This window comes from Bos taurus, chromosome 4 (genome assembly GCF_002263795.3).
Source record: "Bos taurus isolate L1 Dominette 01449 registration number 42190680 breed Hereford chromosome 4, ARS-UCD2.0, whole genome shotgun sequence".
Classification (NCBI taxonomy): domain Eukaryota; kingdom Metazoa; phylum Chordata; class Mammalia; order Artiodactyla; family Bovidae; genus Bos; species Bos taurus.
Genome location: NC_037331.1, coordinates 50,824,824 through 50,851,418, shown reverse-complemented (window position 1 = coordinate 50,851,418; position 26,595 = coordinate 50,824,824). Strand labels below are relative to the sequence as shown.

The window sequence follows — 26,595 nt, the reverse complement described above, 5'->3', positions numbered from 1 at the left end:
CATCATTGTGAGTTGAAATCATTCATTTTCAGAGTTTGTTTTGAGACTACTCCTTCCACAGGCTGCTTTCCCTGATTGATCAAGTATGGCATGGATACTGAAGCAGATCTTGTGTCTGAAAGACATGGGACTTATTTATTTACGGATTTTGGCTCAGAGACTTCTAGACGGCTCTGTCAAATCTTGCTTAGATTGTGTTTTGATGTCTTTCCATTCAAGCTTCTGTCCTTCTCTCCTTCACTTGGAGGGTTGAAACTGCATCGAGGTCTGACACCTCTCCCAGCCTTCCTTGCTTTCCTTCCTATTTTCTGTTATACAAGTATTTCCCATAATAAGATAATTTCATGTTTAATACTTTCTTGGTATCTACAGCTTGGAAGGACTGGACTAAGACAGTTAAATACATTGCATTACTATCCTTTATGGATGGGAGATGATGCAATGTATATTTTGCACTAAGCCTTTTGTTAAATAGACTTTTGATTTTCATATAACAAATTGTATCTGTGTATTTCTTTATGGTTTGTTCTTTATCTTTTCTTTAAGACATTCTAACACAAATGATAAAAATATATTTTTTATATATTTTTAGTATTTTTAGCTTCAATTTTTACATTTAGGACTAAAAACCGCTGGAATTAATTTTTGTATTTGGTGTGAGCTAGGGGTCTAATTTTATCTTCCATAGGGAGATCCATTTGTCCCAGGATCGTTTTTTGAGCAGTTTCTCCTTTCTCTATAATTTGTCATTCTGACACTTTTATGCTAGGTTCTGATCTACATGTTTGTTTGTGAAATATTTATTCTGTTCCATTCATCTATCTGTTTAATCTCACATCACAATCTACTTTTAAAATGACAGTATTTATTGTCATTGTTCAGTTGCTAAGTCATGTCTGAATGTTTGCAACCACATGGACTGTAGCATGCCAGGTTCTTATGTCCTGTACCATCTCCTGGAATTTGCTCAAGTTCATGTTCATTGAGTTAGTGATGCTATCTAACCATCTCATCCTCTGTCATCCCCTTCTCCCTTTGTCTTCAGTCTTTCCCAGCATCAGGGTCTTTTCCATTGAGTTGGCTTTTTACATCAGGTGGCCAAAGTGTTGGAGCTTCAGCATCAGTCCTTCCAATGAATATTCAGGGTTGAGGGTTAATGAATGTGTTCTGGTGTCTTATTACAGTTTGTCAACCTGGCCAGAGAGGTAAGTTGGGGGCAGACTTGGTAAAGTTGGATGAGGAAGACACGAAGTTCTCAGGCATGGAGCCACATCTTAACTCAAAATCCAGGTCTTTCATTAAGTTGTCCCTGGTAGGCTGCAGATTGTAAGCTTCTGAAGGCAGAGGATTAATCTTAACCATCTCTAAGTTGCCTAAAATACTTTACTCACTGTTTAGAACATATACCAATAATATCTTAAACCTGTCCTGGTTCCCAAAGCATAGAACAAATAATAATTCTGTCTTTGTCCTTGAGAAGCTTGCAGTCTTTGAGGATAAAGATAATGTAAACAGACAATAAGAAAAGAGATGAAAGTTCTTTCATAGGAACATAAACAGCTCTTAAAACACATAGGAACCTGCCTTTTAACATAATGGAAGACTTTATGGAGGATATTAAATTTTTATTGACCTTAAAGGAATTTGCCAGATTAAGAAGTAGAGGAAAGTCATCTCGATAGAGGAACCAGCAGGTGCAGATGGTGGAAGGTGGTAAATTTGGAGCACAATAAAACTTCAGTGTGGCCAGGGGTCAAGATGCATTTGGAAGCGTGCTGGGAGGTGAGGATGAAGAAGTGAGCTGGGAAACGTTTTGTATGCCATCTTTTGAAGCTTGGATTTTATTCTGGAGCTCACAAGGATCCAGTATATTTTTTTGTTTGTTTGTTTTGTGATGTTATAAACAGGGGTGTGACACGATCAGTTGGATTGAATGAACTTGAATTGTTTAGAGTACTTTGGATCACATGTTCTTTGGTCAAGCTGTCCTCTACCAAGTGAGAAAAAATTTAACTTTTCTGTATTTTAGGGTCATGGGATACAATAAGCCTTCTTGGTCAGTCAGCTCTCATTATGTTATATTAATAGGATTGAAGAGAATAAACCTTTGGAAAGTGAGACAACTTGTTTGTTAAGAACTCCATTATCTTTCACATATTTAAAATTTTTTTTTTGGTGAGAGAAATAGTAATCTAATTCATAAAATAATAATCCTCTTTTACTTATTGCAGACTTCTCTTTTCTTAGCACAATAATAGTGGATGATAGAGATCAAGCTGAATAAACACCTGCATATTTGTATGCATGCCATACATACACAGGCACATATGTATTATATGCACATGTATGTACATGTATATGCACATATATACAGATGTGTAAAAATGCAATCTATATGTGTTTATATATGTATGTATATTCAAATGTATGTGTATTTCTATACTCCAGTCATTATAATGAATATTTTGGATAGCAGTTGTAATAGCTTCTGGTTAGATATACTAATAAATGAAAATATTTTATATACCATTAAAATATTATTGAGGAAAGTAGTGCTAGAGGATAAAGTCTTATCTAATACTTAAAACAACTTCAGTTTGCTAAAACAACAAACAATACCTTTACATTTCATATCAGATTAGATCTTTTTAAAATATGTTTGAAGATCTCTCCTCTTAAGCTAAATTTAGCCCAAGCCCCAATTTTTTCAGTTTTGCTATTGAAGATCTGTAAAAATCCATTAAAATTTTAGGAAATACATGTAAGACCTTCTAATATTACTCTTTGTCCACTCAAACTTTTTTTTTTTTTTTTATAGTTGCTTAGCTTCTTCTTAAGTCATAGGTTCTAATGAGAATGACAAAACATGTTATGCTTGGTAAAAATTACATCTATTTAGATATAATTAAGCCAGGTAAGTTGAAGACAAATACTTGGAAAGGTAAAATCTCCTGACTGACTATAAATTATTTGAAACCTAGAATGCTTCATATAACAATCTGTAGAACATGACTGCACTCAGAAGATTTTTAGCTCTAAATACCTTTATTATTAAGAAACAAGGCTAAAAATATACAACATTTATATTTTTCTTGAGAATTTTAAAGAAGGAACTAAATAAAAAGTTATAATGGAGTAAGTAATGATCAAATTTTAATTTAATGAAGGAGAAAACCAACAGAGAAATGAAAGACAATATAATTCCTAAAGCCAGTTCTTTGAAAAGATCAATAAAATTGTTGAATCTATCCTTGTTTGTAGTCAAGAAAAGACTTACAATATTAGGAATAACAAAGAAGCTTTAGCAAAAATATGAGCAAGATTAAAATTATTATTAAAAGTTAGTGCAATTCTGTTGAAACAGATTTAAAACTTAGAGGAACTGGATGATTTACTAAGGAAATACAAATGATCAAAATTGAAAAAAGAAACAAAAAAACTTGAATAGACAGATTATCACTGTAAAGATAGTTCAATGTGTATTACTTAAAAAGACACTATCAGTAGAAAATTGCATAGCTGGATTATATTTCACCTTTAATAGCATAACTTCCTATATTATTTAAACTATACCAAATTATAGACAAAAATGAAAAACTCTTCATTTTCTAAAGCGAGAAGATTATTTGTATCAAAATCTGAAAAGTTATATAAAAAAGAAAACTGCAGTTAATCATACTTAGGAATATAGATATTTAAATAAAATACTATTAAATGAAGTATTAATAAATAGGATTCAGCATGGTATGAAAAGATGATCAAGCAAGATTCATGAATAGAAATATGAGTGCTTCAATATAAACAATTTATAAATATGATATATTAATAATTTGTATATTGACAATGAACAAAAACCATGTAACAAGGTCAGTGGATGCTAAAAGAATCTTACATAAATTTAGCAGTGATTTGTAATAAAAATTCAAAGTAAGAATAGAAGAAAACTTCATTTTAAAAAACTTCGTAACTTTTTTAACCAAACATTCCAAAGTAAGCATTATTTTAAATGGTAAAATTTAATTGTTTGTCTTAAAAAAAGAACGTTACATGTTTCTGAAAAAAAAAAGTTCACCTAAAAAACCCCCAAGAGATTCTAGCAAAAGCAGAGAGCAAAACTCTGCCAGATTGATAAAGGAATATGATAAGATGGCTGAATAGTAGATAAACATATAAAAATAATTAGCTCTTCTCTATGTTAGCAATAACAATCTAGAAATGGAAATAAAAAGCTCTTCAGTTCACACTAGTAGAAAATGATAAAATACTTAAGGATAAATCTGATAGGAAATTTACAGAACATGTATATAGAAGATCAGAAAATCTTATTGAAAGATCCAAAACAAGAACTGAATTAATGGAAAGATCATGATTTTTAATAAGAGTTAGCATCCTAAGAGGGTCTTCTCAGGTGGTGCTAGTGGTGAGAAACCCCCCCAACCCCCTGCCCAGCCCCGAGAGTACAGGAGACAGAAGAGCTGTGAGTTCGAGCCCTGGGTTGGGAAGATCCCCTGAGGATTGAGTGCATGGCAACCCACTCCACTGTTCTTGCCTGGAGACTCCCAAGGACAGATGAGCCTGGTGGGCTCCGGTCTGTAGGTCACACAGAGTCAGACACGACTGAGGCGACTGAGTAGCACCAGCAGCATTCTAAGATGCAAATTGCACTCAAACTTATGTTTATATTTAATGAAACTGCAAATACATCTGAATAAGATTGTTTTCAGAATTTTACTAAAGTATATTTCATGTGGGAGGAAATACCAAAAGGAGTTTAGAGTCCACGCTTTGTAGACAAATTGCCTTAGTTTGAATCCTGCCTCTATTGTTTTTTGGCTGTGTTATCTTTGGAATGACATTTACCTTTTCTAACTTTGAATTTTCTCATGTTTATAAGAGGGATAGAATTGTGATGAGCATTAAAAAAGTTAACACTCATAAAGGACTTAAAATAGTACCTGTTACCTAGTAAACACTCAATATATATTAGCTCTTATTAGCATTCTTACTTACATTGTTTTTATTGTTAATATTGTTATATAGGAGACTGAGCAAAAAGAGACCACAATTTATGAAGAAGGATTGTGCTTTGTCAGGTATTAAATCTTACTTAAAGCCATTAAAACACCTAAACACCAAAAACTCAGCAGAATATTATTGTAGAAATAGAAGGAACCAAATAGTCCTGAAGCAGATCTTTGGAAATGTGAGATGATGATAGATGATATGTAAATTAATTGGAAACATCATTTGTTTAATAAATCATGTTTACTGTAATAGTAAAAGAAAATAAGACTAGATGCTTATCTCATACCTTGTATAAATATAATAGCTATTGTAGGTGATGATTTGAGGAAAAGGGAACTCTCAGATCTTGCTGGGAAAACTGCAACTTTGGAAGTCTAACTTTTAAATGTGGTTTGGTAAGGATTCTGGCAACAGCCTCTCTTAAAAAGAAAGAAGACATACCAATGGCCAAGCTATCCTACTAATAAGAATATATCTTATAGAAATAAAAATCACAAAATCTCAATGATTTATGTACAACGGTTTTATTAGAGTGTGTGTGTGTGTGTTTTCTTTTTTGGTATTAAATGCCAGGGAAGGTCATAGAACATTTGATAGAACTATATAATTTGAAATACAAAATCGTATACTTCCAGTCCAGTCTAGTCCAGACTGGAAAAAAATTTGGAGAAGTGAATTTGAGCACAGAGCTTCCTTGAAAGCAGCTTGTGTCCATCTATTTTCTTATAGAATTCTTATGTTGACTCATGAAGAAGGTTCCTGTAGTGTTGATTACTAAAGTATTTATTTGTCTAACTAGGTGTTCATTCAGTAGTATCTTAATTAGCAGGAAAATGTAGGGATTTAAAAATAGTCTTCTTGTTTATTTGTACTGCTAAAAACATATGATAGTGGAAATTTCAAATCAAATACTACAGAATCATCCTAAAAGTGTGAAAACATTTCTTGGAAAATAGAAGGTAAAGAATTGGCCTTCCCTAAGCCCCCCTTGATTATTCTATATTGAGGAGATAATACAATGAATAAAACTATCATAGCACAATATAGCATGGATAGATCCCCTGGAGAAGGAAATGGCAAGCTGCTCCAGTATTCTTGCCTGAGAAATCCCATGGACAGAAGAGCCTGGCAGACTATATAGTCCATATGGTCGTGAGGGAATTGGATATAACTTAGCGACTGAACAACAACAGCAAAATGTTAAATAAAATTAAACAGCCATCTTCAAAGTGGTAGCATTTGGAAAGTATCTAGATCTAATCTGGTGTCACTGTTAAGAATATGGTGTCACTCTTAAGAACCTTGAACTGTAAGTTTCAAAATATGTGTACATAGCAACCTCAACCAAAGTACACTTGGTGAAGACATACAAAGTTAGGACTTGAGCATAGGACTTCCAATTCTCAGTCCAATTCTTTCCCCCTGCATTATCCCTTGTACATTTTTTATGATAATATGAATAAAGGCTATATTTTCAGACTAATTAGATTTTGCTTTTCCTTTAGTAGGAGAGTGGGGCATAGTATTACATCAGGTGAACATTTTATTCAAGGCCAAATGGAAATGAATGATGTATACAAATCATTGGTAAATACCTCATTCTAAAACTGTACATCACCAATGTTTGAGTGTGATTTATGGACCAAGCTCTTTATATTAAATTACGTCAAATTTTTGAACCTGTTAAGGGAAGGTACTATTATCCCCTTTTATAGATGGAGAACTGAAGCCCAGAAGAGACTTGCCCAAAGCTACTTATCTAGTTATTAATGGAAACAGCTGGAAAATAGGTCGCTGTGTTCTGTGGTCAATGTTGCCATTCATATTTTCTATTTTGTTTTAAGCTTTATTTTAGAATTAAAAATATTCCATTTAGATCAGCACATTTCATCTCTTTTATTTATATTTATTGAATTTCTTTGTATATACCATATTTCTAATTCTCATACTGGGCACCTTTATAAAAGATGGGCTATAATTGCACCCAGGTTATGCTTAAGAGAATTAAATTACAAAGCTTTTAAGTAACTGAGATTTCGTAATAGCTTATAGACCAGGGTTCAAATCCTGGGTCCCATGCCATCCAGTTGAGTATTCCAGCTTTGTTCTTTATTGAACAGTCACCTCTAGCATGGTTTACATGACATCCCAACTGCTTTCTAAATGGGTACCACAAATCATTCAGATTTCAGCTCACTAGTGACCTGGGGGGCAAGGATGCTTAGATTCAATTCTTCATGGCATTTTCCAAGAATGCACCCAACCTGGAAATTCTCCCAAGTATGAGTGGAAGTTTCACACTGAGAAATCCCATTCTGTGTAAGCCAGGCCAAAGAAGGTGACTGACTCACCAGGCATCATTCCAGGCAGGCCTGGGCATCCCAGGGATGCTGGCATAGCTTACTGACTGAGAGTGCTGAGCATCCCAGGCACAGGGCAGAGTTCATTGTCATAGGAGCTTAAAATTTGATACTGTTCTGAAAATAAAAAGGAAACAGTAGCTTGTATTATAGTTGAAATAGATTAACTTGGTACTGAGAAACCATTCAAGCAGTTCCTTCCTTGAATCTTCATTTTCTTAATGCATTTTCTCCTTTCCCTGGACCAGCTCCAAGTCAGGATTTGAGGAGTGATACTCAAAGGAAATGCTATTTCTGGTCTTTTTTGGAGGAATTTGATGATATTCCATTCAGTCTGAGTGTAAAAAGCTTGAGCTCACTTGAGGATCTTCTGATTTCTTTCTCTAGTGTTATATTTCAGCCTGTTCATGTAGGAAAGAAGGAAGAGATTTTTTAGTTTCCTTCTCCCTCCTATTTCCTTAGCTTGTTGAAAGGATGAGTATTACCGGCTCCTGTGAGAGATATTTGGCTGAAACAATCTCTTATATATTGTCTTAAGAAAATTATTGTAATAAATTGCATTTGTATTCTTTGCACATTCGAATTCACCAGGGATATTGGCTGAAGTGTCAACTCTGGTTCCTTGTCTTCTGTCATTTCCTATCTTCCCCTTCATTTTTCTTGTCTCTATACTGCCACTATCTTCCTGCTTTTTCCTACTGATATATGCTGCTTCTGACAATTATTCTTATCCCCATTTTCTTTCTTTCTCTAGGCTGTACACCTTTCTTCATTTTCTTTTTCTTATATATACCTCTTTCTTTGTAGCTTAATATTTGTTTACCTTCCCTTCCTCCATTCTCTCCTCTTTTCTTCCTTCATTCCACAAATCTTTGTTAAATTGTTGCACTGGGCTAGGATTCTGCACCCTCCAAATCTATAACTGTGTTATAATCATACCATCAAGATAACTACTGATATTTCTAAATTTTAAAAATTAGAAATTTTATCTGATTTAACTAAAACTGTATTGAATTCAAATTTGGAGAAAAAAAAATAAGCTCCAATAATTTTGGCAACCTCTGGTTTTTTCATAGTGTTAGAAAATGTGTCTCCTTTACAAAAGCCTACACTCAATTTATTCATATACAAAAAAGTATCCATTTTTTTCCTCTAAAATATTTAGTTTTCTAAAAGGGAATGGAATATGGGTAAGGGAAAGATGGTACAGTAGAGAAGAAATACACCTGTGAGTTGATTTACCAGTTGCTCTAGATCGAGGGCAGAGGATGTGCTGCGTAGAACAGCTCAGGTAAGGCTTCAAGATAGAGGTGCTCCTGGGTGTGCTCCTTCAGCAAGACTGAGATTTAAAACAGGGGTGTGGAATTTAGCTGCAATCCTTGTTATTTGGATGGAATCATAGGTATGTGGTCTGGTTCATAAGTTGAACCAAAACAATTTGGTCCAGTAGAAAGAAATCAAGCACTTGTTTTCCTGGGTCTTTAACTATGGAAGGTCCTCTTCTCTGCAGTGCTATATGGGTCTCAGTGGTCTCCTCCAGTGCCTGAGTAGCCAGCTCCCCTGGGTCCTGCTGTATCTTCTCTTACATGTCAGTGTTTGTTTTTTTTTTTTTTTTACCACATTAAAAAAAAAAATCATGTTTGGTCCTCTTAGGTCAAGAGTATTGACAACAGCAGTTCCTTGGAGGCAGTGGCTGGCATGGTTTCAGCCTATAGGAGCTGCAAGCTAGTTCATAATATAAATGATTACTAATTTACCAGCTATAAATTTATAGTTTTGTATATGAAGTTCTATTTAACTTTCATGTAGTATATAACAGAAACAATAAAAGTAACCATTTTGGCAGTTTAAATATAGATAATGCTAGTGTCAGATCAAGGAGAACAGATGAACTACTTCTGGGTTGTGAAAGAAAAAAGAAAACTTAAATGGAAGAGTATTTTTAAGAGAGAGGAAGGTAGTAACAAAAGAAAAGAGATTTTATACGGGGATGAGAAAATAAAAGGCAAAGACCTTGTTTTAAACTAAAGAATTGTTGTTGTTGGTTAGTTGCTAAGTCGTATTCAACTCTTTTGCAGCCCTGGACTGTAGCCTGCCAGGCTCCTCTGTCCATGGGATTTCCCAGGCAAGAATACTGAAGTGGATTACCATTTTCTTCTTTAGGGGATCTTTCCCAATCTGGGATCGAACTTGTGTCTCTTGTATTGGCAAGCAGATTCTTTACCACTGAGCACCTGAATACTATTCACCTGACTCTTCTCATTCTCAAGTCTCAGGGCAAACCTCATCTATTCCAGAAAGCCTTCTAGCATTTTCTACCTACTTTATAATACTTCTATATTCAGAAGAATTAATTTGCCAATTAATTATGTATTGTTTTATCTTAAAATGGTTAATTGATTCTTTGGGATGTTTCCTAGCTTTCTCCAGAATTATGGCTTATCTTCTGAGTTAGGCTTACAATGATAGCAATTTGAACACAATTTCTTATAAATTCTAATCTTTTAGAATGTCTAGCATGGTTGTTGCCACAGAAAATCTCATGAACTGAAGAAAGGACACATGTGGCAGGAAGGTGACAGGAGGGGCAGAGTAGATGGGGAGAGGACAGAAGGATGAGATGGGAGGATGGATGAGAAAGAAAGCTGTGTTGTTTCAGGGCGGAGTAGGTGAGAGAGGTGTGGAAAGGAGGTGCCTTGTACTTATGGTCACCCACTGAGTATGCTTAGATACTGCAGGGAGATGTAAATGATATTCTTTTTGTTTCCTTATTAGGAGGTTTATTCATCTTTGGAGATTTCCTTTTAAAAGAGTGGGTTTAGATTGGAAGGAAGTGCATATTAGCATGTTAATAGCACTGGGTTTTTGTAATGGTCAGTGGATGGCACATCTTTACATATCATAGATTTACATATGCTTTACTTTTTATATTTTCCAGTTCTTATTTAATGATCATAAATAGCAATTGGAATATTAAAGAAAAACTTTATGAAATTTCAGCAATGTTTTGACCAACTGAAATGCATTTGAAATAGCTGAGATGCGGTGTTCACAGTTTCTGCTGTGGTTAAAGTGGAAGTCTGATACATGATTATATTTGAAGGAAAATGTACCTTTTAAATTCAGATCTGACATTCTGACAATTCATAACTTTCTGTGTTTTTCTTTTTTTCCTAACTTTCTATTTTTGATAATAGGACATCTCCAAGTTTGCAGAGAAAGACAACGTAGTTCTCGGAGAAGGTGGAATCACACTGAGTGGAGGTCAGCGAGCGAGAATTTCTTTAGCAAGGTGAATATCTGCCTATGGGTTCAGCAAGCATTTGTTGTATAAATGAGTGTAAAACATTATAGATAGTTCTCTGTTTCTTTATATCCTCTTTCTGTAATTGAAAAACTGCCCAGGATCTTATAGCTAGCAGGTTAAGACTAACCTTTCGGAACTATAGATAATGATATAATATTCATATCTGATAAAGCTCATGGCTTTTTTAAAATGCATACCCTTTTGTTAGTGTGTATATGTTTGTTTGCTTTATGATTCCCTACAAATGGAAAACCCTAATATTCTGCCTAGCACAGGGAAGAGAATATGTATACTTTTATTTAGTCTTTCAGACAGTTGCCTGCTCACCTTATCCCAAAATGTACACATCTGCTTTAGGCTTCTGGTTTTGTTTCTTGGTTTCAGTTCAGTTCAGTTCAGTCGCTCAGTCATGTCTGACTCTTTGTGACCCCATGAACTGCAGCACGCCAGGCCTCCCTGTCCATCACCAACTCCCAGAGTCCACCCAAACCCATGTCCATTGAGTCCATGATGTCATCCAACCATCTCATCCTCTGTCGTCACCTTCCCCTCCTGCCTTCAGTCTTTCCCAGCATCAGGGTCTTATCAAATGAGTCAGCTCTTCGCATCAGGTGGCCAAAGTACTGGAGTTTCAGCTTTAACATCAGTCCTTCCAATGAACACCCAGGACTGATCTCCTTTAGAATGGACTGGTTGCATCTCCTTGCAGTCCAAGGGACTCTCAAGAGTCTTCTCCAACACCACAGTTCATAAGCATCAATTCTTCGGCGCTCAGCTTTCTTCACAGTCCAACTCTCACATCCATACATGACCACTGGAAAAACCATAGCCTTGACTAGACGGACCTTTGTTGACAAAGTAATATCTCTGCTTTTTAATATGCTGTCTAGGTTGGTCATAACTTTCCTTCCAAGGAATAAGTGTCTTTTAATTTCATGGCTGCAGTCACCATCTGCGGTGATTTTGGAGCCCAGAAAAATAAAGTCAGCCACTGTTTCCACTGTTTCCCCATCTTAGATAAACATAAATTTTCAAAATTTTCAACATAACTAATTAATCTCACAACAGAAATAGCAAGGCAGATGATGTACTTAAGCTTAAGGTCTGTAATCTTCAAAGAAAAACAAATGGGACAAGCATATCTAATATTGTGCGGGGTATGGTGGTATCTTAGTAGAGACATTCTTGGTCTAAGCATTTTGAGCTGTCAAAGAGAAGTGTGTGTGTGTGTGTGTGTGTGTGTGTGTGTGTGTGTGTGTGTGTATAAGTTAATTTGTGGTTAAAATGTAACATTCAGTTTAAAAAAATATTGATGATGTGGGATATTAAATGTTCCTCCAGGTTTATTTGAATAAAATTCTTCTTACTGTGTTGCTGAAGTTATTAACAAGAAATCACAATGACTTACTGATATTTTGGCCTTTATCCCCCTTATTTTCTCATGTTTCCAAAAGCTGGGACAGGAAACTCACTCACTGAGCACCTATAATTGCCTAGTACTATTCTGGGCGGGGTGTGCGTGAGTACATGTGTAATTTTACTTAATCCACATATCAGTCTGCCAAAAAAGAATTGTTCTCCCCACTTTTTATGGAAGAGATCATGAGGTAATTGAGGTGGTTAGATCTTAACTTGCCAAAAGCCACACTGGGAAATGGTAGAGTTACAGTTTGAATCAGGTCATCTTGACTTAACACTAAACCGTGAATCAACTTTGGGATTACAAAGTCAAGTAATAAATCAATGATGTTGTGTAGTTGCTAAGTCATGTCCAACTCTTTTGCAACCCGTGGACTGTAGCCCACCAGACTCTTCTGTCCATGGGATTCTCCGTGCAAGAATGCTGGAGTGAGTTGCCATTTACTCCTCCAGGGGATCGTTCCCATCCAGGGGTTGAACCAGTGTCTCCTACATTGGCAGGTAGATTCTTTACCGACTGAGCCACCAGGGAAGCCCAATATATCTATATAGCCCATATATAGATATGAGTAATTCACAAACAAAATAATGGCTTCTAAGTAAAGGAAAGTTGATTAATCTGTGAGCCAAAGTAAGACTGTCTTAAATATTTCATTTCAAATTTAGGATAACATGCTATACGGCTTCAAACCTTAGCATAAAATTAAGTCTGTATTTACCAGTTGAAGATTCAGGTTTATTATATATATTTATATATATATATTTTTTATATATATATATATTTATATATTATAAAATATGGTTTGCTGCATTAAAGAAAATCGTTGTTTATTGCTCTTCTGATCTGAATGTGTCATGTGTTGACCAGTTTTGGATGATGCGTATATTATTTCTAATCTTTTGAGAAACTGTGGTCATAAATGGGGCTTTCCTGGTGGCTCAGCAGATAAAGAATCTGCTTGCAATGCAGGAGACTCAGGAGACCTGGGTTTGATCCCTGGGTCGGGAATATTCCCTGGAGAAGGAAATGGCAACCCACTCCAGTATTCTTGCCTGGAGAATCCCATGGACAGAGAAGCCTGGCAGGCTAAGGTCCGCGGGGAGTTGGACACGATTGAAGTGATTGAGCACCTGGTCATAAATGTGAAGGAGAGAGAGAGAAGAATTGAGTATGGGAAGAAAGCTCTTGAGGGTACATTTTGTTGGGGGTCTTTTATCTAATTCCTGAATGTTGTTTTCAAAGATAATTTACATTGCAAATGTCCTTCTAGATTTTGCTTTGACTTTTTGCTATTTCTGTTTTTAATTATTTTATTTCTATTAGTTACCTGCTGACTAAACATAGTTTCTTTTTTTCAGAATTACATGTAAACATTGAGTTCTATGTGGTTGGTATAGGTATAGGGTTACTCACAACCGCAGCTGAGAAATTTAGATGTTCTGAAGAAATTACCTCATTTACATTCATATGGGACCATATCTTCATTTTATTACTGCCCTAAGATGAACTTAATGAAGATTTTACTTGCTTATAAAATTTTATTTTTTAACTTAGAATATAAAATAATATGGGTATACATTGTTATCATAAATTTTGCATCCTGCACTTTTGTGGAACTTTTATGAGTATGGTCCATAAATTAGGACTATAATGAGCAAAGAGCAATATCAATCATACAGTTGTAACAGGACTGCTATCGGTTTATTGGTAACAGTCAACAGTGAAAAAAATAAAAAAATAATTTCACTTAAGTGCTGAGATTTAGTTGCTGTCTCTGACACTTTACAGGATTGAAACATTCTCTTTTCCTTGTTTCCCCACCAAAATGCAAAATTGCTGAGAATAGGGCTTGTGTAATTTTTACCATTATATTCCCAGCATGTAGCATAGTGCTTGCTGAAAATAGGTACTATTGTTGAAAGGTTTTCTTTCTTCCTTTTTCTTTTTTAAGGCAATATTTAAAATTGTATGTATGGTGTGATTTAGTTTGTAACTTTTGCAAGTGTATGTCACTTACACTTAGCAAAATGACCTCAGAAGTTTTTGGAGTATTGTGCAAAATTGTAAAAATCCTATGTGACTTATCTTTTTAAATTTATTTAGAATCATCTACACCAAATGAAATGGTAAATATTGAAGGAATCTAATTTGATTTTCTTTTTCTTTTTTAGAGCAGTATACAAAGATGCTGATTTGTACCTATTAGACTCTCCTTTTGGATATCTAGATGTTTTAACAGAGAAAGAAATATTTGAAAGGTATGTTCTTGAATAATTTATAATACTCATTCTAAGAGACAAGAAAGAATGACTATACCACCATAGGCTACATATTATTCTTTGAGAAATAGGTCCACCACTGTGACTCAGTGTGGCATTATGTAATTTAGCTACTTAAATCTGATCTTCCCTCCATGGTCAAGATCACTTCACTTTTCTGTCCACCTTATGCTGAACCAATGTCTCCCATCGCTGGTACTTTAACTGTCACTGTCCATGGAGTTTTGATAGTATTACTGTCTTGTGACACAGCTTATATTATTTTAATTGATTATTTTACTCAATTTTTTAAATTTACTTTTTAGTGTATTTTACTCCTTAGATAGGAAACGTCTTAAGGAACCAAAGAAGTTGAATGTTTTGATGTTTTAATATAGGTGAATGCTCTAATTATTCGTCTACCTCAATACCTCCTTCAGAGCCTCTTTCTCAGTCATACAGAGCTTGGGTGTACGTTTTCTTGGAGCTCCCATTAGGGCTCAATGTATGTGAAGTTTCTAAGAGGAACAGTTGGCTATATGACTTGATTTTAAGGTATCAAAATGATTTTGTAGACTATGAAGTAGTTTAATCAGTAAGGATGTAGATGTATGTGTGTATTAAATTACCACATTATTCCTAGAAGCACCTTTCCTAGAATTTGGTTAAATTTAATATCTGTGATACTATTTTTACAATTCTGTAATTATAAATACCTTCTTACCTATATAAACTTTGCTAGTTGTATTAGTATGTTAAAGTGTAGTCTAGAATTATGGATCTTTCTATAAAATATATAATGTTTTAATGCCTAAAAGAAATTGGTCTTCCTTAGATGGTTCTAGTCAGGATTTAATTCTACACTAGAGGGAAATTTTGTTGGAGGAAGTTCAGATTTCTTATACAATTCTCAGGTTATTGTTGTGTTTTTAACAAGTAAATTAGTCTTAAGGTTTTTAAAATTAACTTTTTACTGGCATATAGTTACTTTATGATGTGTTAGGTCCTGCTTACAGTATAAACTTTGAGGTCTAAATTAGTGATCAACTTAAAATATAAAAGAAAAGGAGCAGAAAACTTAAAGAACAAGAAAGTTCTGACATTTTAGAAGGCATGTAGAAATATAGCCGCTAAGGAATCTTAAAGGTCATCCTATTCTCTCATTTTCTAGATGAATCAACCACAGCTCAAAGGGTAACTAGTTTGTTCAAAGTCAAATGTTTATTTAATGTCTGGTATTTAATTTCATTTTAGGTCTATTAACACTTAACTTTATGGTGTAGCATACTATAATAATTAAATAACACAATATTTCATTACATAATTAATCAAGAAGTACCAACTTAATTACTATTGAATATTTACTTTTAGAATTATTTAAGTGTAATATAACATTTTATAATAGAAGTAATATACAGGAGTACATTAATAAAGTGTTAAAATATAATACGTATACTATTGTAATAAAATGTTTATAAAATTAATATTTATATATTTTTATATTCTTAAAGCTGTATCTGTAAATTGATGGCTAACAAAACTAGGATTTTGGTCACTTCTAAAATGGAGCACTTAAAGAAAGCTGACAAAATATTAATTTTACATGAAGGTAGCATCTATTTTTATGGGACATTTTCTGAATTACAAAATCAGCGGCCCGACTTCAGCTCGAAGCTCATGGGATGTGACACTTTCGACCAGTTTACTGCAGAACGAAGAAATTCAATCATAACTGAGACTTTACGGCGTTTCTCATTAGAAGGAGATACTTCTGTGTCCTGGAATGAAACGAAAAAGCCTTCTTTTAAACAGACTGGAGAGTTTGGTGAAAAAAGGAAGAACTCCATTCTCAGTTCAATCAACTCTATAAGGAAATTTTCAGTTGTACAAAAGACTTCATTACAAATGAATGGTATCGAAGGAGCTGCTGATGCGCCTTTAGAGAGAAGACTATCCTTAGTTCCCCATTCTGAACCTGGAGAGGGGATCCTGCCTCGGAGCAATGCAGTCAACAGTGGCCCCACATTTCTGGGAGGGAGGAGGCAGTCCGTTCTGAACCTTATGACCGGCTCCTCAGTGAACCAAGGTCAAAGCATTCATCGAAAGACAGCGACATCCACACGAAAAATGTCACTGGCTCCTCAGGCAAGCTTAGCCGAAATAGATATATATTCAAGACGGTTATCTCAAGATACTGGCTTGGAAATAAGTGAAGAAATTAATGAAGAAGATTTAAGGGTGTGTATAAATTATCAGTGTGGTGTTTGGTTTTTTCTTTTGGCCACAGAGTGGAATGAAATACAGAGTAAATAGCAAAAGTTACTTAAATTTGAGTTTAGGATGAGGTTTATTTTTAAGATTCCCAAAGTCCAAAGTATGTACATTATGTAAGCAACTTCAAAATGTAGAGGAATCAACTATTTCCCCTTGTGATTTCCTTTTGTCTCTTACCATAAGATGTAAGTCAAAGCAAGGGCTATTATTGGTTCCTTTTCTAAGCAGTAATAATCATTATTATCAATTAGAAAAATTATAAATTATTATAAATCTGTTTCATTACCCCCTTAAAACCTCTGTAGGAAGAGGTGGAGTGAAAATAAATACATAAACAAATAGTAGCTTCAGTTATTGAGAGCCTAAAAAATGTTTCTGTATGCAGGTAGCCTCTCCAAGGCATATATACATCTAGTCTCTCAGCAGGACTAATTTTCTGGTTTATACATCAGTCTTGCCTGAACTTAGTTAAACCTGAGCTTTTTCATCTTTTAAATTGGCTTTATACATAGGATTTCTGGGCAGGTTTCTTTTAAAGAAGGTTTGTGAAATTCAACATATACTACTGCCAACTTTCAGGTAGAAAGTACTTTATATTAAATTCTAAAGAATAAAATGCTTTCTTTCTTAAAATAGGAAGCAGTAGAAAGAGGAAGTTTTAATTTTTTAGTTTTACTAGAAGAGTTTCTTCAGTGCCTTGGATGAAATAGTGTTATAATCAATTGATATGTTTAATAGCTTAGATCAATTAAGAGTAGTGTGAACTTTGGCAAATCACATGTCATTTAATGTCTCAGGGCCAAAGTTTTCGTCTTTGTTAAATGAGGGAACAGAATAGGTGATCTCTCAAGTACCTACTTTGTGTTTCTATAATTTTGAAAAAGGTTTCCTAAAAGATAATTTATCTGTATGGTTGTAATTATCAATCTGATTGAATTTCTCAAACTGGATTCTATAAATTGAATGGTAAAGATGATCACTTTGACTGATAATAGTATTTGTTGATTGCTTCTAGTGCCATGACATAGAATAGAAGGGACCTGTCATTATCCTCATTTACAGATAAGAAAACTAAATTTTAGGAAAGTTTAGCTGCCTGAATTCAAGCAGCTCCTAGGAGGGCAATGGTAGAGTCCAATATCAAAACCAGGTTTATTTGACTTTAGAAATCTTTATACCTAACCAGAGTGCCATATTCTGATTTCATAGGGTTCTTTTCTCTGAGGTTCTAGCACTTCATCTGTAAATTTTGTTGGTAATAAAAAAACTAGCCTTTCCATTTGAAATATCTGGAATTTCTCTCTTTCAAATTATTGAACTATAGCTCTCAAATAACAGATGAAGACTGAGGGTTAGATTTATGTAACTTAAGTCATAGTTGGGAAAGAGAATCCTAGCTACTACGGAATGTAGAAGCATCAGGCGGCCTTCAGGTCTATTGGAAGACCACTAGAGCTGGCAAAATTCCAAACTATATTTTTCCATGGACCACCCCCCACAAAGGAAAGAGTTAAATCAAGGGGATTCTGGGAAGCTTCAATTTACTAGTACCATTTATTGATAAAATGTGTGACACTGTTAAGCATTAAGATGGTAAAATTGTCCAAAAACAGTACAGTTGTATTATCAGTGATACTATGTTCACAGTTTAAAGAATTGCAGTGTTTCTCATTTTTGCAAAAAGCTATCTTGCTCCAGTATTACTGGCTGTAAAGTGACATAGCATGTGTCATTCATAATGGTTTATATTCATTGAAATTCACTTAGTTTCAGATAGTAATATTTATTTCCTCACTTTCAAAATAAGACCACAATTGTTGTATGAAATTATATTGCCTCATTGTAATAACCAGGATTTTTTTTTTTTACAGGATTGCTTTTTTGATGATGTGGAGAACATACCAGCAGTGACTACATGGAACACATACCTTCGATATATTACTGTCCACAAGAGCTTAATGTTTGTGCTAATTTGGTGCTTAGTCGTTTTTCTGGTTGAGGTAAGAATTTTCTATTATAACATATTAATGTGATTTAAAGTTAATTGGGAATAGTTTGGAAGAACTTATATATGTACACACATGTATACTTATGTATACTTGTATGTGTGCATGTGTGCTAAGTTGCTTTAATTGTGTCTGACTTTTTGCAGACCTGTGGACTGTAGCCCGCCAGGCTTCTCTGTCCATGGGTTTCCCAGGCAAGACTACTGGAGTGGGTTGCCATTTCCTTCTCCATCAGATCAGATCAGTCGCTCAGTCGTGTCCGACTCTTTGCAACCCCGTGAATCGCAGCACGCCAGGCCTCCCCGTCCATCACCAACTCCTGGAGTTCACTGAGACTCATGTCCATTGAGTCAGAGATACCATCCAGCCATTTCATCCTCTGTCGTCCCCTTCTCCTCTTGCCCCCAATCCCTCCCAGCATCAGAGTCTTTTCCAATTAGTCAACTCTTCGCATGAGGTGGCCAAAGTACTGGAGTTTCAGCTTTAGCATCATTCCTTCCAAAGAAATCCCAGGGCTGATCTCTTTCAGAATGGACTGGTTGGATCTCCCGGCAGTCCAAGGGACTCTCAAGAGTCTTCTCCAACACCACAGTTCAAAAGCATCAATTCTTCGGCGCTCACCCTTCTTCACAGTCCAACTCTCACATCTGTACATGACCCCTGGAAAAACCATAGCCTTGACTAGATGGACCTTTGTTGGCAAAGTAATGTCTCTGCTTTTGAATATGCTATCTAGGTTGGTCATAACTTTCCTTCCAAGGAATAAGCGTCTTTTAATTTCATGGCTGCAGTCACCATCTGCAGTGATTTTGGAGCCCAGAAAAATAAAGTCTGACACTGTTTCCACTGTTTCCCCATCTATTTTCCATGAAGTGATGGGACCGGATGCCATGATCTTCATTTTCTGAATGTTGAGCTTTAAGCCAACTTTTTCACTCTCCACTTTCACTTTCATCAAGAGGCTTTTGAGTTCCTCTTCACTTTCTGCCATAAGGGTCGTCATCTGCATATCTGAGGTTATTGATATTTCTTCTGGCAATCTTGATTCCAGTTTGTGTTTCTTCCAGTCCAGCGTTTCTCATTATGTACTCTGCATATAAGTTAAATAAACAGGGTGACAATATACAGCCTTGACCTACTCCTTTTCCTATTTGGAACCAGTCTGTTGTTCCATGTCCAGTTCTAACTGTTGCTTCTTGACCTGCATACACATTTCTCAAGAGGTAGGTCAGGTGGTCTCGTATTCCCATCTCTTGAAGAATTTTCCACAGTTGATTGTGATCCACACAGTCAAAGGCTTTGGCATAGTCAATAAAGCAGAAATAGATGTTTTTCTGGAACTCTCTTGCTTTTTCTATGATCCAGCAGATGTTGGCAATTTGATCTCTGGTTCCTCTGCCTTTTCTACAACCAGCTTGAACATCTGGAAGTTCACGGTTCACATATTGCTGAAGCCTGGCTTGGAGAATTTTGAGCATTACTTTACTAGCATGTGAGATGAGTGCAATTGTGCGGTAGTTTGAGCATTCTTTAGCATTGCCTTTCTTTGGGATTGGAATGAAAACTGACCTTTTCCAGTCCTGTGGTCACTGCTGAGTTTTCCAAATGTGCTGGCATATTGAGTGCAGCACTTTCACAGCATCATCTTTCAGGATTTGGAATAGCTGAACTGGAATTCTATCACCTCCACTAGCTTTGTTCATAGTGATGCTTTCTAAGGCCCACTACATATACATAAATATAAGTGTATATGTATATATGTAATTTTATATTATAAAATTATTTTGTTACTTCATACATAGTATATAAAATATACTTAAGCACATATCTTCTATATGAAGAGTTTTTAATAGAGTGATTCAAAACCTCAAAGTAGAACACTCTGTATGAATTGAAATTAACAAAGAAAATTATTTGTACTAAATTTTAAACTCATTTAACTCTTATTAAATATGCTGATGATGAATCGCCAGCTTTAAAATACTACTTCCTCACAAAATTAAATAAATATATATTAGTGGCTTTGCAACCATTTTAAACAAGCCTTTCAAAGATTCAGATCACCCATTTGCTTCAGAATTCTTTTGTTTTCATGCCACTGCTGTGATCTCTTTACCATGCCCCTGGAAAAGAGACACATCAAATCACTAGGTTAAAATAAAACAGGGGGTAGTACATCACCAGTTCAGCCCCAGGTAAGAGGTTTCCGAATCTGGTTGGTGGATGAGGTTTTTCTCTATGTCAGGAGGAGCCACTTAAATGTTAAAAGAGGCTTGGCAGAGGATGTCTGTGGTAAAGTGGCTTTGAGGCAGGATGGAAAATACCCTTTGATTGTCTAAAGGAGGCAATTGTAACTCAAAACCAGTCAATGGCTTCCCATAAGGAAATCTGGGATCAGTTTCACTAAAACTTATTTAACAACATAAGATGAAGATACAGATTTCTTTTTTTCCTGTAAACATTTTCTACTTTTTTAATGTGGGTCGTTGGTTAAAGTAAAACAAGCAGATGAACACTATGTGCATACGAGAAAACACATCTGGATTGGATTCAGCCTTGTATGACCACACTAGGTAAATCTCAGAGGATACTGCTGGATGTCTCCCACTGCAGAGCCTGAGTCCAGCATAAAGACCCAGGTTACCTTCAGGGGAGATATGACTCGGGTGAAGTATTGCCTCTCCTGAGCGCATATAGTTCTATGCATACATGAAACCCAAGCTTAAAACTCCGTCATTGTCTTGTTGTTGTTTAGTCACTAAGTCGTGTCCAACTTTTTTGCGACCCCACGGACTATAGCCCGCCAGGCTCCTCTGTCTATGGGATTTCCCAGGCAAGAATACTAGAGTGGGTTGTCATTTCCTCCTTGAAGGGATCTTTTTGACTCCTGGACTGAACCCACATCTCCTGCATTGGCAGGCAGATTCTTTACCACTGAGCCACCAGAGAAGTTCCTGTTGTCTTATTAGGCTGTTTCTAACCTCAGTTAAGAAGTCTACATAAAATGTTATCACTCTTCCCTGACCAAGTAGTGGAAAATATCTAAAGGTATATACCAAAAATTTTATATACCACTCTACCTATAAAATGTTGGTTTCCAATTGGTCTTTGAGTTTTGATGATATCTTATCTTTTGCTCTCCTATTATTTTTACATTAATAAAACAAATGGAGGCTGGATGTGAGGTACAATACAGCAGAGTGTCACCTCTGGAATCAGACTGACCTGACTGTGAATTTTATTTCTGTGTTCTTAACACCATTTACACCGAACAAGTTAGATAACCTCTTTTAAGCCTCAGTTTCCTCATCTATAAAACGGAGGTTGTAATAGTACCCATTTCATAGGTCATTTCTGTGAGTGAAGAGATGATTATAAGGCACTTACTGTAGGGCTTGGCACATTAGTGAGCAATGTTAGTTGCTATTCTGACTAATATCCTTAACATTTATCATCATTATAAAGCTCAAGCTAATTTGAAGTGAACAAATCCACAGCAGAGATATAATGAAATTTTCAAGAATCCCTTTTATACTTTAATGAAAATATGGGACTGAGTAACTTGACACTCTCACATGAGTAACAAATTGCACTGAAAAGTATTTTTAATTTACCTCATTAATCTCTGCCAGTTATGCTAAATGACCAGCATTAATGTGAATGAAACTCATTCCTGTGTCACATTTAATCTCAAACCAGCACTTTGTTAATAATCTGAACCCCTTCCTTGAAGATCAACATTGCTTGAATGTCTTTAGTTTTATGAGAAAAAATGGTTCTGTGAATGTGGTAGTGATTTATATTCACTTATAAGACCCTTGCCCATGCAAAGCTGTAGAGCTGAACTTATACACCTTTCAAAACAGTGTCAGTTCAGTTCAGTTCAGTCGCTCAGTCGTGTCTGACTCTTTGCGACCCCATGAATCACAGCACGCCAGGTCTCCCTGTCCATCACCAACTCCCGGAGTTCACTCAGACTCACATTCATCGAGTCAGTGATGCCATCCAGCCATCTCATCCTCTGTCGTCCCCTTCTCCTCCTACCCCCAGTCCCTCCCAGCATCACAGTCTTTTCCAGTTAGTCAACTCTTCACATGAGGTGGCCAAAGTACTGGAGTTTCAGCTTTAGCATCATTCCTTCCAAAGAAATCCCAGGGCTGATCTCCTTCAGAATGGACTGGTTGGATCTCCTTGCAGTCCAAGGGACTCTCAAGAGTCTTCTCCAGCACCACAGTTCAAAAGCATCAATTCTTCGGCACTCAGCCTTCTTCACAGTCCAACTCTCACATCCATACATGACCACAGGAAAAACCATAGCCTTGACTAGACGGACCTTTGTTGGCAAAGTAATGTCTCTGCTTTTGAATATGCTGTCTAGGTTGGTCATAACTTTCCTTCCAAGGAGTAAGCGTCTTTTAATCTCATGGTTGCAGTCACCATCTGCAGTGATTTGGGAGCCCAAAAAAACAGTGTATAGTTAATTAATTAGTGACTGAGCATAGAGCCTCTGAGCATATGTACAATATTATTAGCTCACTTACTCAAGATGACAGTGGTCCTTTGTCTTCAGGCTGGAATCCAAACTACAACACAGGATGTAAATGTTGTATAACTTCCTATTTTTAATTGAACTCACAATTATTGCAAAAACTTGTCTTTTTGTAGGAAAAAAATTGATAACGTAATTTTCTAGGCAAGAAATAATAGATAAATGATGAGTCTTTTCAGGTCAGTGTCCTGAATGCATTTCCAATTAACTGACTCTCAAAATTTTGAATAACAAAAACTTAGTGATAGTAGACAAATAGTGACCATTTTCATTATGTGCATAGTTATACAGCTAAACAAATCATTCAGATGTTCACAGTTCTCTCATATTCTTTGAATCAAAATTTACATAATTTTTCTGTTCGACTAAGCTCCTTTCTTGATACTACTGGGCCTTTTCTCATTACCACTGAAATATTTCATGTGTGCTTTGCATCATAGTACAGGTACTAATCCAGGAAGATAGTTTAGATCTTTTAAATATTGTTTAATAGAGCTTCATATTCAACATGATCAGAGACCCAAAGAAAAGTTAAGATCCACTTCTTCCTTTGTGAAAGTGATGTATCCATTTTTAATTTTCACAGGGGTCATACTTCAGTGTAGATTTGTAGTATATATAATTATAATTTTATAGAATGGGTTTTTGCAGAGGTTTTATTGTTTTAATGTATTTATTTTTAACTGAAGGATAATTTCTTTACAATATTGTGTTGGTTTCTGCCATACATAAACATGAATCAGCCATAGGTATACCAGGGAACATTTCATGCAAAGTAAAGGACAGAAATGGTATGGACCTAACAGAAGCCGAAGATACTAAGAAGAGGTGGCAAGAATACACAGACAAACTGTATAAAAAAGATCTTCATGACCCAGATAATCACGATGGTATGATTGCTCACCTAGAGCTAGACACCCTGGAATATGAAGTCAAGTGGGTCTTCTGTGCATTCTTGCCACCTCTTCTTATTATCTTCTGCTTCTGTTAGGTCCATTTAGTTTCTGTCCTTTATTGTGCCCAAACTTGCATGAAATGTTCCCTTGGTATCTCTAATTTTCTTGAAGAAATTTCCCATTTCTTTCCCATTCTGTTGTTTTCTTCTATTTCTTTGCATTTTTCACTTAAAAGGCTTTCTTTTCTCTCCTTGCTATTCTCTGAAACTCTGCATTCATAGTCTTTCCCATTCTGTTGTTTTCCTCTATTTCTTTGCATTTTTCACTTAAAAGGCTTTCTTTTCTCTCCTTGCTATTCTCTGAAACTCTGCATTCATATAGTTCCTTTTCTCCTTTGCCTGTAGTTTCTCTTCTTTTCTCAGCTATTTGTCAGACCTCCTCAGAAAACCATTTTGCCTTACTGCATTTCTTTTTCTTAAGGATGGGTTTGATCACAGCCTCCTGTACAGTGTTACAAACCTCTGTCCATAGTTCTTCAGGCACTCTTTCTATCAGATCTAATCCCTTGAATCTATTTGTCACTTCCACTGTATAGTCATAAGGGATTTGATTTAGTGGCGTAGTGGTTTTCCCTAGGTTCTTCAATGGCGTAGTGGTTTTCCCTATGTTCTTCAATTTAAGTCTTAATTTTGCCATAAGGAGTTCATGATCTAAGCCACAGTTAGCTCCCGGTCTTGTTTTTGCTGACTGTACAGAGCTTCTCAATCATTGGCTGCAAAGCATGTAAACAGTCTCATTTCGGTATTGACCATCTGGTGATGTCCATGTGCAGAGACAGTTCTTGTGTTGTTGGAAGAGGGTGTTTTTTTATGACCAGCATGTTCTTTGGCAAAACTGTTAGCCTTAGCCCTTCTTCATTTTGTACTCCAAGGCCAAACAAACCTAGACAGCATATTAAAAAGCAGAGATATCACTTTGCCAACAAAGGTCTTTGTAGTCCAAGCTATGGTTTTTCCAGTAGTCATGTATGAATGTGAGAGTTGCTAAGAAGGCTGAGCACTGAAGAACTGATGCTTTCAAATTGTGCTGGAGAAGATTCTCCAGCAAGGAGATAAATCAATTGATCCTAAAGGAAAGGAAACCTGAATATTCATTGTAATGATTGGTGCTGAACCTGAAGCTCCAAAATACTTTTGCTACCTACTACAATTAGACAGCTCACTGGAAAAGACCGACGCTGGGAAAGATTGAGGGCAATAAGGGAGAAGAGTGTGACAGGATGAGATGGTTGGACGACATTACTCACTGAATGGACATGAGTTTGAACAAACTCCAGCAGATAGTGAAGGACAGGGAAGCCTGGCTTGCTGCAGTTCATGAGGTTGCAGTCAGACATGACTTAGCTACTGAACAACAACAAATTATCTATAGTGTGTTAATTTATTAAGTGAATCAGTATACCTTTATATTTTTGTGCTGTTTTCTTTATGATAGCATAGTATCTTCTGTTAAGTTTTTAGATATTAGAACCAAGGATACAGGCTTTAGAATTTCTATTATGTTGGTCTCTCTAGTGCTTCTATTTGGCAGTGCATCATTGACTAGATAGAAAAGAAATGCAAATAATAAGGTAGGAGGCAGTGCCCACCTTTTCTTTTGCAACAACCAGAGTATATTATTGTTGCCTCGAATAACTAAAGGTCACATTTGGTCCTTCTATGCCTGTGTTTTAAGAAATGTGTTAGAGAACTGCTACGTACTATTCTTAAATGACTTCCTCTCTGTTTCTTTTTAAAAAGTATGTTATTTTTATTTTTTACAATTTATTAATTTTTGGCCATTCTGCATCTTCATTGGTGAGGAGGCTTTTTTGATGCATAGCTGTGGTGAGTTGGGACTGCTCTCTAAGTTGCAGCGAATGGGCTTCTCATTGCAGTGGTTTCTCTTGTTGCTGATTGCAGGCTCTAGGGCACATGGACTCGGTAGTTGTAGCTCCCGGGCTTTAGAGCACAGGCTTAGTAGGGGCTTCCCTGGTGGTTCAGTGGTAAAGATTCCTCCTGGTGATGCAGGAGACAGGAGTTTAATCCCTGCTCTGGGAAGAGCCTTTGTGCTGTGCTGCAGCAAAGTCTGTCCTCTTTGTTTCTTAATGAGGAATCCCTCAATATATATTATGCTCCCATAATACCTTAATGATAGTTATACCTTTATTGATAGTAATACTTTCAAGGCAGTATTGCTTAGCAAGGGTCTATGTTTTAGGGCATGATTTAACCTGCAAAGCATTGAAATCTGTGATTAAGTCTTGACAAGGTGTCACTTTACTCTTACTGCCTCTTACTCTTTACTCATTCATTCAGCCACTTACTCATTCAACACATATTTTTCAAGTTCTTTCAATATGCCAAGCATGATTCTATATGCTCTGTTTACAGCGAAGACAAAACAGAACATACCAATGGATTACACCAATGTACTTATGTTTACAGTGTAAACAGAATTC

At 35.8% G+C, this 26,595-nt stretch overlaps 1 protein-coding gene across 1 annotated transcript in view; it reads left to right on the top strand.

Annotated features, from left to right (window-relative positions):
- Nucleotides 1–26,595, top strand: part of CFTR (CF transmembrane conductance regulator) — a gene marked incomplete at its 5' end in the record, with an annotated part of 213,804 nt that overhangs the window by 106,174 nt on the left and 81,035 nt on the right. Inside the window, 4 exon segments of the mRNA NM_174018.2 lie at nucleotides 10,583–10,677; nucleotides 14,284–14,370; nucleotides 15,882–16,608; nucleotides 18,516–18,644. Of these exon segments, the coding sequence (NP_776443.1) occupies nucleotides 10,583–10,677; nucleotides 14,284–14,370; nucleotides 15,882–16,608; nucleotides 18,516–18,644 (1,038 nt within the window).